We start from the raw sequence: 16,585 nt of genomic DNA on the forward strand, positions 1-16,585 counted from the left end.
CCCTGCTGAACTGATCTGTAACCAGAGAAAAAATAAAAACACATTATGCATACAGCGTCCAAGACAGCGTCTCTCTTTTCAGCATCAGCATGAAGTTCATTACCATTTTCATAATCCACCCAGGAAATCCTGCTTTATTTTATGCCCTGGTTAAGTTGTGGTGTGCTCTTTGTCAGTTTTAGAAAAAGAGCGGGGAGGGGGGAGGTGGAGTGAAAGCCGAACGGGGCTTTGTTTCATCCATGCTTTTCCCTCTTCCCCAGACACTCGCTGGCTTTGCGCTGGTGGTAAGCGCTGACGGGAAGGTGTTCTATGCATCCCCAACCATTGTGGATTATCTAGGATTTCATCAGGTGAATATGGAGGAAAACTCCTGGACAGTTGCATGTTGCCTTGCAGATCCTTTGTCCTGCTGCCATTTCCTCCCCTGTTTGCTGCTCTGAAACGTATTTTCTTTAGGTTTATATTCTGCCTTATGGGCTTTTTAAGTAGCCCACTTGGTCTTGTCATCTCAGCCGATGGCTCGGCCACTAATATTATTCTGTCTCTGCAGTGGCGCTGCTAGGGGTGGAACAGTGTCACTGAACCCACTATGTGGCAGGCATCCACCCTCCCACTCTGGAGCCAGGGGTGAGGAGATCAGAAGAGCCCTGCTGGATCAGACCAGTGAAGGTCTATATAGTCCAGCATCTTGTCTGACATACACCAACCAGTGCCTCTGGATGGAGGGACAACAGCAGGGCAGGGAGGCGTAAGATGTTCATGCAGAATTGGACAACCATTTCCCCCACCCCCTCTCAATTCTCCAAAGCGCTGCCTCAAGTGAGCTGAGGTAGTCGTGGTGGTGCCATCAGCAGTAATTCCCATTGTGTTTGCTGAGCCCAGGGAAACATACATCAGCCTCCAGTGTTGTAAAACTAAACCTTCCAGCTTTGGTCGGCTACTTCAGATTATTTTCAGTGTTCTTTTAAAATCTTGCCACATAGTCATTTTCCTTCATTTTCAATATCTTTTGTTCAAGTCCATTTGACACTTGAATTATACAGTTTTAAGAAAGTATTTAATTAGCATCTCCCATGCTGGGTTTGTGAATTAGCACATTCTCAGATGTAATAAAAAGGTACAGTGTGCAAGGATGGCTTCCGCTCCCCCCCCCCCCTCAGCCAGCTCTCAGCAGGGTTTGTTTGTTAATATATTCATACTTTGCTTTTCTTCACATTGACCTTCGAAAAGCCTCTTGTAGCGCAGGGTGGTAAAGCAGCCAGCATGCTGTCTGAACCTCTGACCGTAAGGCTAGGAGTTCGATCCCAGCAGCCGGCTCGGTCGGTAAAATGAGGACCCAGCTTGCTTGCTGGGGGGTAAAACGGTCATGACTGGGGAAGGCCCTGGCAAACCACCCCGTATTGAGTCTGCCATGAAAACGCTGGAGGGCGTCACCCCAAGGGTCAGACATGACTCGATGCTTGCACAGGGGATACCTTTACCTTTACATTTATTGGCCTTCGAAGAAGCCCAGTATTTCTGTTGGGGAGGGGGGAATGTAGTGCCTTATAAATATGTTGTCACTGTTTCAGACTGATGTTATGCATCAAAATATATACGATTATATTCACGTGGATGACCGGCAAGATTTCTGTAGACAACTCCACTGGGCCATGAACCCACCACAACTGCTGCCTGGACAAAATGCACAGAGGGAGGCAGGTGAGTTGGAGTAATATTCTTTGGACTCACAAGAAATTAGGGTGGAGGGGAAGGGAGGGGACAAAAGGAGGGATTCTTTATTTTGTTTACACTACTCCCAGCTTATTACGACTAGCCCTGACCTGATGGTAAGGATGCCAATTCCAGCCAGGTGGGACCGGAGGATCTCCCAGTTTTACAGCTCATCTCCAGACTCAAGAGATCAGTTCCCCTGAACAAATTGGCTGCTTTGGAGGGTGGCCTCAATAGCATTATTCTCCACTACATTCCCTCCCCACCTCCAATCCTGCCTCCACCCCCAAGGTGTCCAGGTATTTTCCAACCCAAAGCTGGCAGCCCTAGGAGAGAAACAGCTGGAAGTGATAGACGGTTGGGGAAGGGGGGAACTGACAAGACAGGTGAAATGTCAAGCTGGTAGGGGTTGAAAATGCCACCATGCTGCAACCAACTTATGGTGACCTGGGTAAGGGTTTCGAGGCAAAAGGCAAACAAAGGTGATTTGCCATGGTCTACCTCTGTGTCATGGCAATGAACTTGTTGGGTTCCGACTCAAATACTGAGAAGGCCTGACCTTGCTTTGCCTCCAAGAAATGATGAGATAAATCTAGCTTGGGTCATCAAGTAGGTGACCCAAGCACTGGGATGGGAAATTTTCTCCAGGGGAACTTACCTCTGTGAACTGTGAAACTGGGGGAATCCCCAGGTCCCACCTGGGGACTGGCATCCCTGCTATCTCCCCTTATCCCCCCCTCCCGCCCATATCCTGCCTTCCACCCCACCCCCTTCCTGCCCACAGGTGATCCAGATCTGCTTACCATTCCCCTTTTGCAATGCCTACTAGAATTTTAAAAAATAGGTTTATTCTATAATCTGAGATTTGCTTTATGTTGTTCTTAGGGGAAGAATTCATCCTTAATAAGATGTTTAAAGCACAGGAGAATGACACAATACCAACAGAGTTTTTGCCCTTTTTAACTCGTTGTTTTACTTGCCGAATCCGCTGCCTTTTGGATACTACTTCTGGCTTCCTTGTAAGTAAACCGTGTTCTGTGGGTGGTGTATTTCAAAGCAACAGTCTGTGTGAAACGTGGAAACAGGGTGGTCCTTCATGAGATAGAGAGCTTATTGGATTTCAATAATTTGTTTTGAAATATTTCTTCATTTTCCTAATCTGTTTCCTAAACCTGTTTTCCTAACCTTCGGTGGAAGCAGCAGTATAATAATTAATAGAATGTTGTTGTACAATATCTATATTTAAGATGAAACATTATTGCAAATATTCACAGGACATTTGCAAAGAAGAATGAATCAGCAGGAGTGCATGTTCAGTCCTTCTTATGTCTGCTTGCTGTCGTTCCATGTCTGTAGGGTAGTCAGAGGTGTGGCCTTGCCCCCAGCCACCTATCAGCTTGAAGTAGGGGACTTACTCTAGAAAGAAGGTAGCGCAGGCCACAGGAAGTGACATCATCACATCGACTTCAGGGTAATGCTTTACTATTTGGGCAGAAAGGTCTACAGCTGAGGCCACTTATACCATAGAGTTTTGTCCAAATAACTGAGTTCCACCCAGAAGTTGCTGGTATGATAATGTAACTTCCTTTGATATCATCAGCAATGTGGCCTGGCCTTTCTTTTCCTCTTGGAGAGTCCTCTCCCCCAATCTCCTGCCAGTTGCCCAAGTTGTTAACCCTACCTGTGTGTCTTGGAGACCAGTTGAGAGAAAGCCTAATATATAGTTCTGTCCCCAGAAACCAAAATACTTTTTTCACTGTTCACTAGAGCAAGCATCCTTGCACAAATGGGAACATGACCTTCCCATAAAGTGTGATTTGGGCTTATTAAAGGAATATTTTTTCAGCACTGGTTCAGATAAGGTTGCCAGCCCCAGGTGAGGAAATGCCTGGAGATTCTGGGGATGGACCCTGCGAAGCATCCATTTTCTTAAGGCAAACTGATCTTGGTCATCTGGAGAACCAGTGTCATAGCGGGAGATCTCGAGGTGACACCTGGAGGATGGCAATTCTAGTTTCGCAGGAAACAATTTTCGACACTTCTAAGTAAGAAGTCTGCACCACTTATTTGTGTGACTTACCGACAGGGGGTTTCTTTCACTTGATTTACACACAGAGTAAAATAATTGCTGGATGTTAATAATATTTGATGACGTTTATCATTGTATCCATAGAAAATTGTTCCATGTGAAACATCTGACACAGGCACTCCAGAGGCAGGGTTGGGAAGTTTCTGTAGATTTGAGGTGGGGAAGGAGTTCAGCAGGGATGTGTCACCGCAGAGTCTACCCTGTAAAGCTGCTCTTTTTGGCAGGAGAACTAATCTCTGTACCTGGAGATCAATTATAAGTCTAGAACTTCAAGCCCCTCCTGGCAGTTGGCAGCCATGGGGACCAGAGGAGTGCCCTGTCTTGTTGGGCTCCCACTCTGGTCCAGGGCTTTTAGGACAAAGTATGAGTTCAGTGGTACTTCAAGACCAAAAAATTTAATTCAGGGCACACAAAAACTTATACTCAGAATCAAACGGCATTGGTCTTAAAAATGCCTCTGGACTCAAACTTTGTTCCATTGCTTTAGACCAACATGGCTACCCTCCTGAATTTATGTAAATGTATTTAATAAATACATTTCCAGAAGTACAGGCAGGATTTCGAAGAGGCAGAGGAACTAGAGATGAAACTGCGAACATATGCTGGATCCTGGAGAAAGCTAGGGAGTTCCAGAAGAACGTCTACTTCTGCTTCATTGACTATGCTAAAGCCTTTGATTGTGTGGAGCACAACAAATTGTGGCAAGTTCTTAAAGAGATGGGAATACCAGAGCATCTTATTTGTCTCTTGAGAAACCTATATGGAGGTCAAGAAGCAACAGTGAGAACCGGGCATGGAATCACTGATGGGTTCAAAATTGAGAAAGGAGTTCGGCAAGGCTGTATACTGTCGCCTGTCAGGATCTGTTGCGCTGACACCTGCCATGATTTCTGTGACTCCATCTTGGACTCATGTGTGCTGTTTGGAGAACCTTTCTGTAACCCTAAGCTGTCTGCTTTGCTGTCTGCTTTGCTTAGCTATGATTTAGACTCTGCACATATTTTTGTATCTATGTTATCTGTAGGAGAGGAACTGCTTCTAACACCCAAGGCCGAGAGGGCCTGGCGATCGTTTGGAGAGGCGCCCAGACTGGCACCTGTGGGAGGGGGGCTCCTACTCCCTGGGAACTGTGTAACTTTGGGCGGGAAAGAGAAAATGTAAAAGTGCTTGTTTGACTTGTGTCGAACAGAATTGACTATGATCATTGAGGTGTGCTGATCTGCTATCAATAAAGCTTTCTATTAACCCAGAAGCAAGTTGTTAGTTTGTCTGCTCTTGACAGTTGATTCTTCCATTATTCTTCTACTTCAAAATGTTTGGCCAGGACGGGGATGCCTGACCTAACACACAGACGGTGGCTGCTGCGGTGGGGACCCAGGCTGGTACCGGGACTGGAACCACTACAAGAGCAGCGGCCAGTGGTGGCTTCGGCGAAGGCATCCCCTTAGGGGCCTGTCCCCGGACATCCCTCCGGGCCAACAGCTGGTCAGGAGTGGCTCGGGCTCTGGAGAGTCCGAGCCAGGATTATTACCTGGAGAGGCACGTCAACGATTGTTGGAGACGCTCCAAGTATGATGACCATCGCAGCACGGCCTGGGGCCATGAACTGCGCCGTGGGGTTCCTGACCAGGAGACGGCCCTTCTCCTGGAGAACATGGAACTGCGGGACCGGATGGACTGCATGAAAGGTTGGCTGGAGGCCGTGGCAGATGAGGCGACAGATGAAGAGGACGTGCAGAGAGAGGCCCGATTCTTCCTGGAAGAATTGGAATGTCCCATGCTGCGGTGCGAAACGGCGGCGGAGGCTGTGGCGGCGGTGAGGGCCCTAGTGCGTGAGAGGACTGTGGCGGCGGGTGCAGCGGCAGGAGCAATGGTGGTGGCACCCCAGGCCCAAGCTCAAGTGCTGCCGGCTCAACCCCCGGTGGCCGCTGCGGCGCCAAATCAGTCTCCGGCCCCGATCCAGCCGGCTGAGCCTGCGGCGCCCGGGGCGCCTAAGGGGCTGGAGGCTCAACTGCGTTGGTATTTCCGCATCCGCTTCAACGGGGAGCCTAACAAATTCCATGGGTTCCTGATCCAGCTTCAAGGCTTCATGGTGGAGTACGGCCACACTTTCAGGGATGATGCCGATTGGGTGCGGTTCGCGGGAGACTGCATGGAAGGCGAGGCGGCCAAGCGGTTCATCAGCGTCTACAAGTACGCCCCCACCAAAGTTCGGAATTAGGACTGCTTTGTGCGCTGCATGAGGGAGTGTTTTGAAGACTCCTTCTGCGGTCGAGAGCCTGCAGAATCTCAAACAAGGATCTATGGCGGTATTCTCCCGCGCATGCGTCGTGCAACGTGGCTGCCTTTTCCAGAAGGGCGAAAGTGGTCCTCGGAGGGGCTGTGGTCTCGGGCGCCTCGCACAGGAGGGTGGGCACCGCCAAGGAGTCGCCGCTGGAGGCCGCCCATGGAGTGAAGTGAGCGGCTTCCCCAGATCTTGGATCTGGCAGTTGGGAGGCAGCTGACTTGGGCAATGGAGAAAGCAAGCAAAAGTCCTTGAGACTGACGGGTGCTGGGGAGAAAGAACATACTGGCCGCCTTGTCATTGGAGACCACAGGTCAACTCCTCATTTCAGAACAGGGGAAGAAGATAAGAAAGTGAATGATGAGCTCGAGACGCAGTTCCAGCAGAGCATGGATAGTATTTTATGGATTAGTGGGATTGTTTTAGGGGGTAATTTTATTGGGGATTTTATGCACTTTTCTGTAACGTGCCACGAGCCTTCATGGGAGTGGCAGGCTAGAAATTTAATAAAACAAACAAACAAACAAGTATTATGATTTGTGGGTATTATCTGCTTATTGGACAATGAGCATTTGAGAACTTTTGTATTTTACTTTTTTCAGACAATGCAGTTTCAAGGTAAACTCAAATTTCTCTATGGTCAAAGGAAGAAATCTCCCTCTGGGGAGGCATTCGCTCCGCCGTTGTCCTTATTCTGCATGGTTGTACCTGTTCTGCTGCCTTCTGCGACTGACATGAAGTTAAAAAGCCTTCTCATGAAAACAAAATGCAGGCCTGATAATGCTGCCACAACATATCCAAAGTAAGAACAAATGTTTTTTTTAAATACTTCACTGAGGATTTTTTTTAATTTAAAAGAACTAAATCTTTACGTGGAGGGGTAGAAGGTGCCGTCATGCCGGCTAAAATGTATGGCCACCCAGCAGGGTTTTCAAGGCGAGACCTTCATAAGTGGTTTGACATTGCCTGCCTCTGCGAAGCAGCCCCCACCTCCCTTCCCCCTGGCTGTGGCTGGCATCGCCAACCTGAGATTGCCATTAGATCAGACCAGTCTGGGCCGGACAAGTGTACATCTGCTGAAATATCAGTGAGCTCAGCTCAACAGGAATGATGAGTTTTGCTTCTCCCCGTCCCAATTTGACGCGTTGAGAATTTGCGTTTTCAGAAATTCTTAATGTCCTCTGTTTTGCTATTTCAATCGTATTGAACCCACTTCTTTGCATACGGAGGTAAACAGCCTGGTGAGTCTTCCTTGCACTTTCCCCCCCTGCTGCTGCTGTTGTTGTAAAGGACAGGCCCGGTTTAAGGATTGGCGGAGCCCGCAGCACCGGAGCCTGCAGGGGCCTAGCAGAGCACAACTGCTGCTGTTATTTGTGCTGCACAAGGAACAGCGGGCCCTCTTTCCCGGGATAGCTGGGACTTTGGAAGCAACCGGCTGCGCCACTTAAAACATTTCTTGATCCTTGGCAGAATGTACAAGCGCAGTACGCCGATATCTAAGGGGACCCTCACGCTTAAGTGGCTTGTGATCTGCACACATGCGGTATGAGTGATGTGCATGTTCAGTTACCAGAGGAGGGTGTGGATCGCTCTTTTTTCGTTATTGTGGTCCACAAGCCGCATCAGTATGAAAACCCCTTAACAACCACAGGGTCTGTAACACATGCTAGACGTTTCGAGTGAAAGAGCATTCTGGGCCAGTTAATAAGAACCATTCTATTGGTGGCTGGGTATGTTTGTGGGGATTTTGGATGCTTTGTGTTGTGTAGTTTTAGTATGTTGGCTTTTTGTTAGCTGCCTTCAGTCTGAGAATGGCAAAGTATAACAAACTGAAAACAAGTCCACACCTGCAACCTGCCATAACCACCAAGTATATATTGACTGGACCACTAATCTGATAACAATGAATCTGCTTTGCTTGGTCATTTATTTATTTATTTATTTATTTAATTTATTTAGATGTGATGAAAGGAGCTTCCCTAACACACACGGTCTTCAGACTCTTAAAGTTCTGTCACTTGGAACAGGGAAAAGACTTCCTCTCTGCTACTCCGAAGGGCAAGAACAGATCTGATAGGCTTCAATTACAGGAGGAGAGAACTCAGTTGAGCATTACAATAAATTGTAAGAGTAGTTCAGCGATGGAGACAATTACTTGCGAGTAGCGGCTCTCCTTCACTGAAGGTCTTCAAGCAAAAGCAGTAGATATCAATCTGTTGGGGAAGCCCCAGCACACACTTCCCACATTCAGATAGGGGGCGATAAGGCCCCTTCCAATTCTAGGACATATTGTAGGAACATGCTGTCTAACATGCTCAGCGTTTTTTTGAATAGGACCATGGTGGCAATAAAGGGTCTTTTTGTTTGTTTTTGTAACTGGGGGTGGGCAGAGTAACTAACATGGCAAGGGCAGTCGACCTGATTAAAGAGTAGATAAAGATTTCTTTAGGAATCAACATAAAGAGGAGAGACAGAGATAGTGTCCTCCTAACTAAATCTCTAGCTGAGAGAGCGGAAGGGAGCCTGAGGATGACACTTCCGAGAAGAAGGAGGAAATTACCCAGAGAGTAGCAATCTGGAGAATGATGCTTTACAGAAGAGAGAAAATGCTGACCTTGCTATCCTGTCCACAGTTGTCTCTTGCTGCCCTTCATTTCTTCTTTGTACATCTGACATTTTCCTTTCCAATACTCTTGAACAGATTCTTAACTGTACAGTAATTTATTGGGAGGGAAATCAGTACAATGTATCTTTGTCAGATATTGGAGACTAAGCAGGGTCAATACTTGGATGGGTGACCACCAAGGAAGGCTCTGCAGAGGAAGACCACTGCAAATCACCTCTGTTTCTCACTTGCCTTGAAAGTCCCTTACAGGAGTTGCCAGAAGTCATCTGCACATTACACCTACATCTGTAACTGCTCCGCGGGAGCGGTATAAATAAAGCATTAAGGGCTCTGTGGGTGGAGAAAGGGGTGGGGCGGGTCCGTGATAAAAACTTGAGGGGGGCCAATCGGGAGCCGCAAAGTGGCTCCCGATTGGCCCCTCTGAGTGACAGTCCGGGGCTAAGGGGCCAATCGGGAGCCGCGCGGATTGTCCCCTTGGCCACGGACTGATAGCAGAGGGGCCAATCAGGAGCTGCAAAGTGGCTCCCGATTGGCCCCTCTGCCCACTGACTGCATTTTGAGAGTCTCGCGCCTCCCGACCCCTCCACCCCCCCCTTGCCTCCGCTGCCACTCTTAAAGCCAAAGGCCCACTGACAGCTTTTTGACACTAGCGGGAGGCGCTTTGCGCCTCCTGACCCCTCCAACAACAGCTCTTCCCTACGCCGTCAACCTGATGGCAGAGGCTCCCGATTGGCCTATCTGACCACTGACAGCCCTTGTCTCCACAGCCAGTCGCCAGCAAAAATCCCACAAATGTGACGCGGACCAACTCCACCCCAGGACGCTGCAGGACCAATCAGAGCTATTCCTCCCTGCCGTGCAAAACGCTGCGCCACAGAGCAACCGCCGCCAACGCCTTCTCCTGCCCGCCATTGCCGCCCAGAAATGCCCCACCAACTCCATGCCGACATTGAGTCCAGCAGACCGCCCTGTTGTTACCCCGTAAGCACCACTGACACCAGAATCCTTGCAGGGACCGCTCTGAGACCTACACCTCTCCCCAATCCCACGGTCCATTATGCCCCTTCTTTGCGGCACGGCCAGCATTTGGCAGGCCCGCCCAGCAACGTGCCCAACATGCCGCACATAAGCGCTCACTGTTGGACTTCCCCACCCCCTCCCCAAAGCTGCTCGCCGTCCGCCCGCCTTGATGCTCCGCCAACATACCTAACCACTAACACCGCGCCTCCAGGGAACGCCCTGAGGTCCAAAGCACTCCATTACACGTCCTTTCCCCCCCTTGTCTCCCCCCCCCCCGAAAGTAAGACAGCTACCAGAGAGAGACAGCAAGGATAGATGACTGAAATAAAGGTAATCGTGGATGCATGGGTAGATGAACAGACACATGGAGGAAAGAAAGGTAGAGAGAGAAAGAGAGAGGCAGAGAGGCAGAAAGAGACGGGGGGGGAAAGACAGCAGACAGATCTCTGACGCTTCCCCCCTCCCCCCCCGCCCGAAGCCCCTCGCTTACCACCCGCCTCAACTCGCTGCGCAAATAACACAGGGACACCCCGCGGCTCCAGGAAACTACCCCAAGTACCCAGAACTCCATGCTACGTTCCTTCCCCGTCCCTTCAACCCCTCCCTCTCTCCCCTCCCCCTGACTGAGAGTTAGACAGTTCGAGGACAGAGTGATGGATGGCCGACAGGAGCTAAAGACATGCCTGGAAGGCTGCCTGGAGAGATAGATGGAAGGAGGACAGAAAGGCAGAGACAGACACACAGATGGAGAGATCTAGGCAGAGAGAACAAGAAAGACAGGAGACATACAAAGGAAGGAAGCATGGAGGGCAGGACAGACAGGGAGATTACGAGATGGAACACTACTACACATTCCAACAAACTATATCTTTACTTACCTGAACCTCTGGCATCCATTCTGCCCAAACACCTACAATACCACTACCAGAAACACCCAACCACCAAGGACACTCTCCAATCCACCATTTCTAGTGCCCGTTGTATTTACAGAATAGAATCATAGAATCATAGAGTTGGAAGGACCCATACAGGCCATCTAGTCCAACCCTTCCTGATATCTAGCCTATATCATTGTACTTGTAGTTTAAACCCATTACTGCGTGCCCTTTCCTCTGCAGCCAATGGGAACAGCATCCTGCCCTCCTCCAAATGACAATCTTTCAAATACTTAAAGAGGGCTATCATGTCTCCTCTCAACCTCCTTTTCTCCAGGCTGAACATTCCCAAGCCCCTCAACCTATCTTCATAGGGCTTGGTCCCTTGGCCCCAGATCATCCTCGTCGCTCTCCTCTGTACCCTTTCAATTTTTATCTACGTCCTTCTTGAAGTGAGGCCTCCAGAACTGCACACAGTACTGCAGGTGTGGTCTGACCAGTGCCGTATACAATGGGACTATGACATCTTGTGATTTTGATGTGATGCCCCTGTTGATACAGCCTAAAATGGCATTCACCTTTTTTACCGCTGCAGCACACTGCCTGCTCATGTTTAGTTTAGAATCCACAAGTACCCCAAGGTCTTGTTCACACACAGAGTTACCTAGAAGCGTATCCCCCATCCAGTAGGCATGTTTTTCATTTTTCTGACCCAGATGCAGAACTTTACACTTATCTTTATTAAATTACATCTTGTTCTCATTTGCCCATTTTCCCATTGTGTTCAGATCTCATTGAACTCTGTCTCTATCTTCTGGAGTATTTGCCAGTCCTCCCAATTTGGTGTCATCTGCAAACTTGATGAGTAGTCCTTCCGCCCCCTCATCTAGATCATTAACAAATATGTTAAAAAGTACCGGACCGAGCACCGAGCCCTGAGGTACCCCGCTACTCACCTCTCTCCAGTCTGATGAAACACCATTGACAACAACTCTTTGAGTGCGGTTCTCTAACCAATTCCCTATCCACCGAACTATCTGAAAATCCAGATTGCAGTCCTTCAATCTATCCATCAGAACATCATGGGGAACCTTATCAAAAGCTCTACTAAAATCCAAGTAAACGGCATCAACCGAATTTCCACGATCCAGCAAATCTGTCACGTGGTCAAAAAAGGAAACCAGGTTGGTCTGACAGGACCTGTTGGAGATAAATCCATGCTGACTTCCTTGGATCACCAAATTGTCCTCCAGATGTTTGCAGATCGCTCCCTTTAATATCTGCTCCATTATCTTGACCACAACAGAGGTCAGACTCACTGGTCTGAAGTTTCCTGGGTCATCCTTCCTCCCTTTTTTGAAGATCATAATAATGTTTGCTCTCTTCCAGTCCTCCGGGACATCCCCAGTCCTTAAAGAGGTCCCGAAGATGATGGACAAGGGTTCTGCAAGTTCTGGAAAGTTCTTTGAGCACTCTCGGGTGCATTTCATCCGGCCCAGGGGATTTGAACTCATCCAGTGCAGCTAAATGCCTCTCGACAACATCTCTGTCCATGTCAACCTGCCACCCAGTCACTATCCCTTGGCCACTGCAATCTCTAGATGTGCCTTAACCCTTTGACCTGTGGGGAAAAACAGATGTAAAATAGGTGCTGAACCTTTCTGCTTTCTCTGCATCCTCCGTTAGAGTTTGTCCATCTGCACCCAACAGTGGGCCTATTGCCTCCTTTACTTTACGTTTGCTCCTCACATAACTGAAAAATCTTTTCTTGTTACAGTGGGCTTCCCTGGCCAATCTTAGCTCACTCTCAGCTTTGGCCTTTCTGATGATTGACAGTGCCTAGTAACCTGTAGGTACTCTTCTTTAGAGCTCCGTCCTTCCCTCCATTTCCTGAACATTTCCGTTTTCTTTTTTAGTTCCTCTTGAAGTTCTCTGTTCATCCAAACAGGCATCTTAGAGCTCCTGCAGTGTTTTCGTCTTTCTGGGATAGTCATTGATTGAGCATGCAATAACTCTTGTTTGAGTAGCGCCCACCCTTCACATGCTCCCTTCCCTTCCAGCATTCTCGTCCATGGTATGACACTCATCATGTTTCAGAGTTCATTAAAGTTTGCCCTACAAAAATCCAACATCCACGTCTGTCCCCACCTCCTTCACCTCATCCACCAACTCTTGCCTGTTGGTCAGTATTAAGTCCAGTATGGCTGAACCTCTTATGGGTTCATCTACCATTTGATAAATGAAATTGTCAGCCAGGCAGGTCAGAAAGTGGCATGACTGAGGACACTTCACAGTTTGTTTCCCAGCACACATCTGGGAAATTGAAGTCACCCATGATGACACGCTTGGATATTTTCTCAAGCTGCTCACAAAGTGCAGCATCCACATCCTCTCATTGGTCAGGTGGTCGGTAGCAGACACTAACCACCACACTGTTTGTTTTCCCCTCGCTTATTTTCACCCAGATGCTTTCCACTGTAGACATACTCTCCTTCACTAGAATTTCCTGACAGGTTTCCTCACATACAGTGCCACTTCTCCACCTCTTCGATCTATTCTTTTTTTTCTGAACAGTTCATATCTATCCACCATTACATTCCAGTCACGAGAATCATTCCACCAAGTTTCTGTGATGCCTACTAGATCATAGCTTTCCATCAGCATGAGAAGTTCCAGCTCTTCCTTCTTATTGCCCATGCTTCGGGCGTTAGTATAAAGACATCTGAATCCTTTTACTTTTGGTTCCCTATGAGCTGGCCTTCCTGGTTGGGGTGCCCCCGATCGGTCTCCTTCCTTACACTCCCTATGTTGAACGTCTCCTTCCACTTATGGCTTCAATTTAAAGCTCTCCTGATGTATCTCCCCAGGTTCCTGCCAAACACATTCTTCCCCAGCTTTGATAAGTGCAGTCCATCAGGTGCTTGTAGGCCTTCCTCAAGAAAGCCTATCCCATGGTCCCAGAAACCAAATCTCTCCTGCCGGCACCAACTACGCAGCCACTGATTCACCTCCATTATCTTCCTCTCCCAACACATTCCTCTTCCCTTGACAGGCAAGATTGAAGAGAATACCACTTGTGCCCCCATTTGCTTGAGCTTCCTGCCTAGATCTTGATAGTCTGTTTTAACAGGAGCGATGGTATTCACGGACATGTCATTCGTACCCACATGGACCATCACAAATGGGTAGCGATCTGTAGATTTGAGGAGTTTGGGCAGCCGTTCTGAAACATCTTTAATTTTCGCCCCTGGCAAGCAACACACCTCTCGGGTTAGGGGGTCAGGCTCAGCCACATGGCAATCCATTCCTCTTAGCAGGGAGTCTCCAATTACCAGTACTCTCCTTTTTCTTTTCTTCTCAACTCCATTTCTTTCTATCCCCGTGGCCTCTTCCCTTTGTCTTAGAGTTTGTTTTGGGACCTCTTCCCTTGTTGACCCTTGCACCTCCTCTGCAAGGGCCTGAAATCTATTCTGGAGCTCCAAAGGCCCCGAGAACTGTCTCGCCCTTCGCCGTTGAGTCTTTTTCCTAACTGTCTGCAGAGGTTCCATAATGAGATCAATCCCCTTATCCTCTTCAAGACTGGTTGTATCCTCTTTATTCCGAGTTGCACAGCTCCGGTCTATGAACCCCTCCGCTTTCTTAATTTGGGTCAGAGTAATCTCTCTTCTAAGCCCCTAATCCTTTCCTCCAAAAGTCTTCCCAGTTTACACTTGGGGCAGATGTAGTCCATCTTGTCTTTTGGGAGGAAGGCAATCATGTCACACTCACTGCAGATGATGGGATGAGTGTCCTGGAGGTCCATTGTAACTTGTAGGCAGTGCAACTACTAGGGAAATATAATCTACTGATTCTAATTGCTAGGCCAAGAACCCCAGGCTAAGAGCCGCAGGCCATGAGCCCTTTGTCTCGCGCCCTTCGGCTGGGGCCTCTGGTAAGGAGCAGCCCTTTTTAATCCTCCCAGCAATCACCTCACTCAGCACAACAATAGTCTCACCTGGTCATCAGCAGCAGCACTCCCCAGCAGCTTTCTCCACATGCTCTCAGTTGTCTGAGCTATGTAGTACATAAATAATTTATTAAGCAGCTTTCTCATCTCATTTTTGCAGTCCAATGGCTATTTCAGGACAGCATGTGGCTGATTTCTATGGAAGAAACAATTTGCTAGAAGGTATGTTTTTTTCATCTGTATAGTTTTTAAAAATTCTGCCTTTGATTTTTGCTTCAGTGTATTTTTTAAGCACAGTTCAGTAGAAAGTGTGGTGTCTATGGCATTATATCGATCTGTGGTCCTACCCTTTCTCAAACACTACCTTCCCCAAGCTCTACCCCTCAAATCTCTGGGAATTTCTCAATCTGGACTATATGTCCGGAATACCTCCCTGCAGATTTAAACTTTCTCAACCAGGGTTTCATGAAACTCTGGGGTTTCTGGATAGTCCTGGAAGGGTTTCCTGAATGGGTGGGAGTTAGTTAATTTTTAAAATCTTTTAAATTTGTTAATCATTTATCGTGTGATATGACTATATGTGGCAAAGTTGACCTGCCTCCCTTCATCCCAAAATGGTCAGTGATGGGGGTGGGATGGGATGGGAAGGGGCCCTGAGTTGGCATGTCCACAGCTCTGCTTCCCAACCATATTCTGCATTATCACACCACTTCTGGAGTTTTTGAAGCCTGAAGAATGTTTCAGGGGTTTCTCAACAGTAAAAAAGTTGAGAAAGGGAGCAAAACTTGTATGGAAAAGACACCCCCCACCCCACCCCACCCCACCCCACCCTACCCCACCCCAGAGAAACAGGAACTTACAAGCAAGGAAAATAAGAATGCAAGATCAGTCTTTCTGAGTTCTATATGTATGTGCTTGAATTTCCCCACAGGGAATAATTCCTGGGTCACATGGGCCCAATTCTAATCAGCATGTAGGGAGAAGGGACTTCTGTCCCCCACGCCAATTTGCTGATCAGCAAGGACCCTAGAGAGCTACTTATCTATGCCTCGCAGGGAAACTCCTGAGGAACAGTTCAAGTCAAGAAAATGGGGGGGGGGGGACAGGGACTGAAGCTCCCTTCTCCCCAAGCACCACCATCCAGACCTGCATTGGAAGCACATGTCCTTGGGAACTAAGTTCCTGGCTGGGAACTCACCCCACCTCTCATAGAACCTGGCTGGGCAACATGAGGATGTTACAGCATGGGAATTAGCTACATTTAAATGAACTAGTTATTATGTGAATTAGCTGCATCTAAAGGGTGGAACCTCACCAGAGCCAGTAGAGCAGCATTCAGAGAAACAAACTTCTCCAATTCTCTCTTCTACTGCAGCCTGCCATGCCCTTGAAACTATGCCCAAGGTGAAAGAGGGAGATGGATAAGTCCCTCCAGAAGTTCTGTGAGGAGCATCGTGGGTCCGGCACCTTCTTTTGCACTGATGAAAGTATTTTCCACCAGCAGAAAACATAATTTGGTCTATCCTGCAGACTCTGTACAGGGACTTCCATTTTTGTACACGCCACAACATCCTCGTAGCCTAGAGAAATACCCAAAAAACAATAATACAGAACAAAGTTTCCGTCCAGGGGTACCTTTAAGTCCAACAAGCTAACTTGTTATTTGAAGATGTGTGCGTGCACGCAAAACTTATACCCAGAATCAACTCTGTCGGTCTTAAAGGTAGCGTTGGACTCAAATTCTGTGCTGTTGCTTCAGAACAACATGGCTATCCACCAGAATCAAATTCTAGTACAGTTAGGTAAAATGTTTTCCACCAGCCTTCATTTTTTTTTCAAATTTTCTAGGAAAGCCTAAAGAGATGATAAAATGGCCAGCAACCGAAGATCACTGGGTTTGGATACAAGCAAATGCCCAACTTGGTCATAAAAATGGTCCTTCCAGCTATGCCTCTGCCCTGCAGCAGGCCCCCAAGTGAGTATACTCAAAACAGGGAAGCTTTAAAAAGGAAACCTACTAATATGGCATCCT

At 48.0% G+C, this 16,585-nt stretch overlaps 1 protein-coding gene across 4 annotated transcripts in view; it reads left to right on the forward strand.

Moving 5' to 3' along the window:
• Positions 1-16,585, forward strand: part of AHRR (aryl hydrocarbon receptor repressor) — a 78,786-nt gene that overhangs the window by 56,347 nt on the left and 5,854 nt on the right. For 3 of the 4 annotated variants that reach the window (XM_077304629.1, XM_077304628.1, XM_077304631.1), the window contains exons 5-10: positions 261-350; positions 1,572-1,701; positions 2,599-2,732; positions 6,689-6,888; positions 14,714-14,775; positions 16,402-16,528. In XM_077304629.1, the coding sequence (XP_077160744.1) occupies positions 261-350; positions 1,572-1,701; positions 2,599-2,732; positions 6,689-6,888; positions 14,714-14,775; positions 16,402-16,528 (743 nt within the window). The remainder of the gene's footprint in view (positions 1-260; positions 351-1,571; positions 1,702-2,598; positions 2,733-6,688; positions 6,889-14,713; positions 14,776-16,401; positions 16,529-16,585) is intronic. The other variant, XM_077304630.1, reaches the window with a different exon arrangement.

Source organism: Paroedura picta, chromosome 11 (genome assembly GCF_049243985.1).
Source record: "Paroedura picta isolate Pp20150507F chromosome 11, Ppicta_v3.0, whole genome shotgun sequence".
In the NCBI taxonomy this organism is placed as follows: Eukaryota; Metazoa; Chordata; class Lepidosauria; order Squamata; family Gekkonidae; genus Paroedura; species Paroedura picta.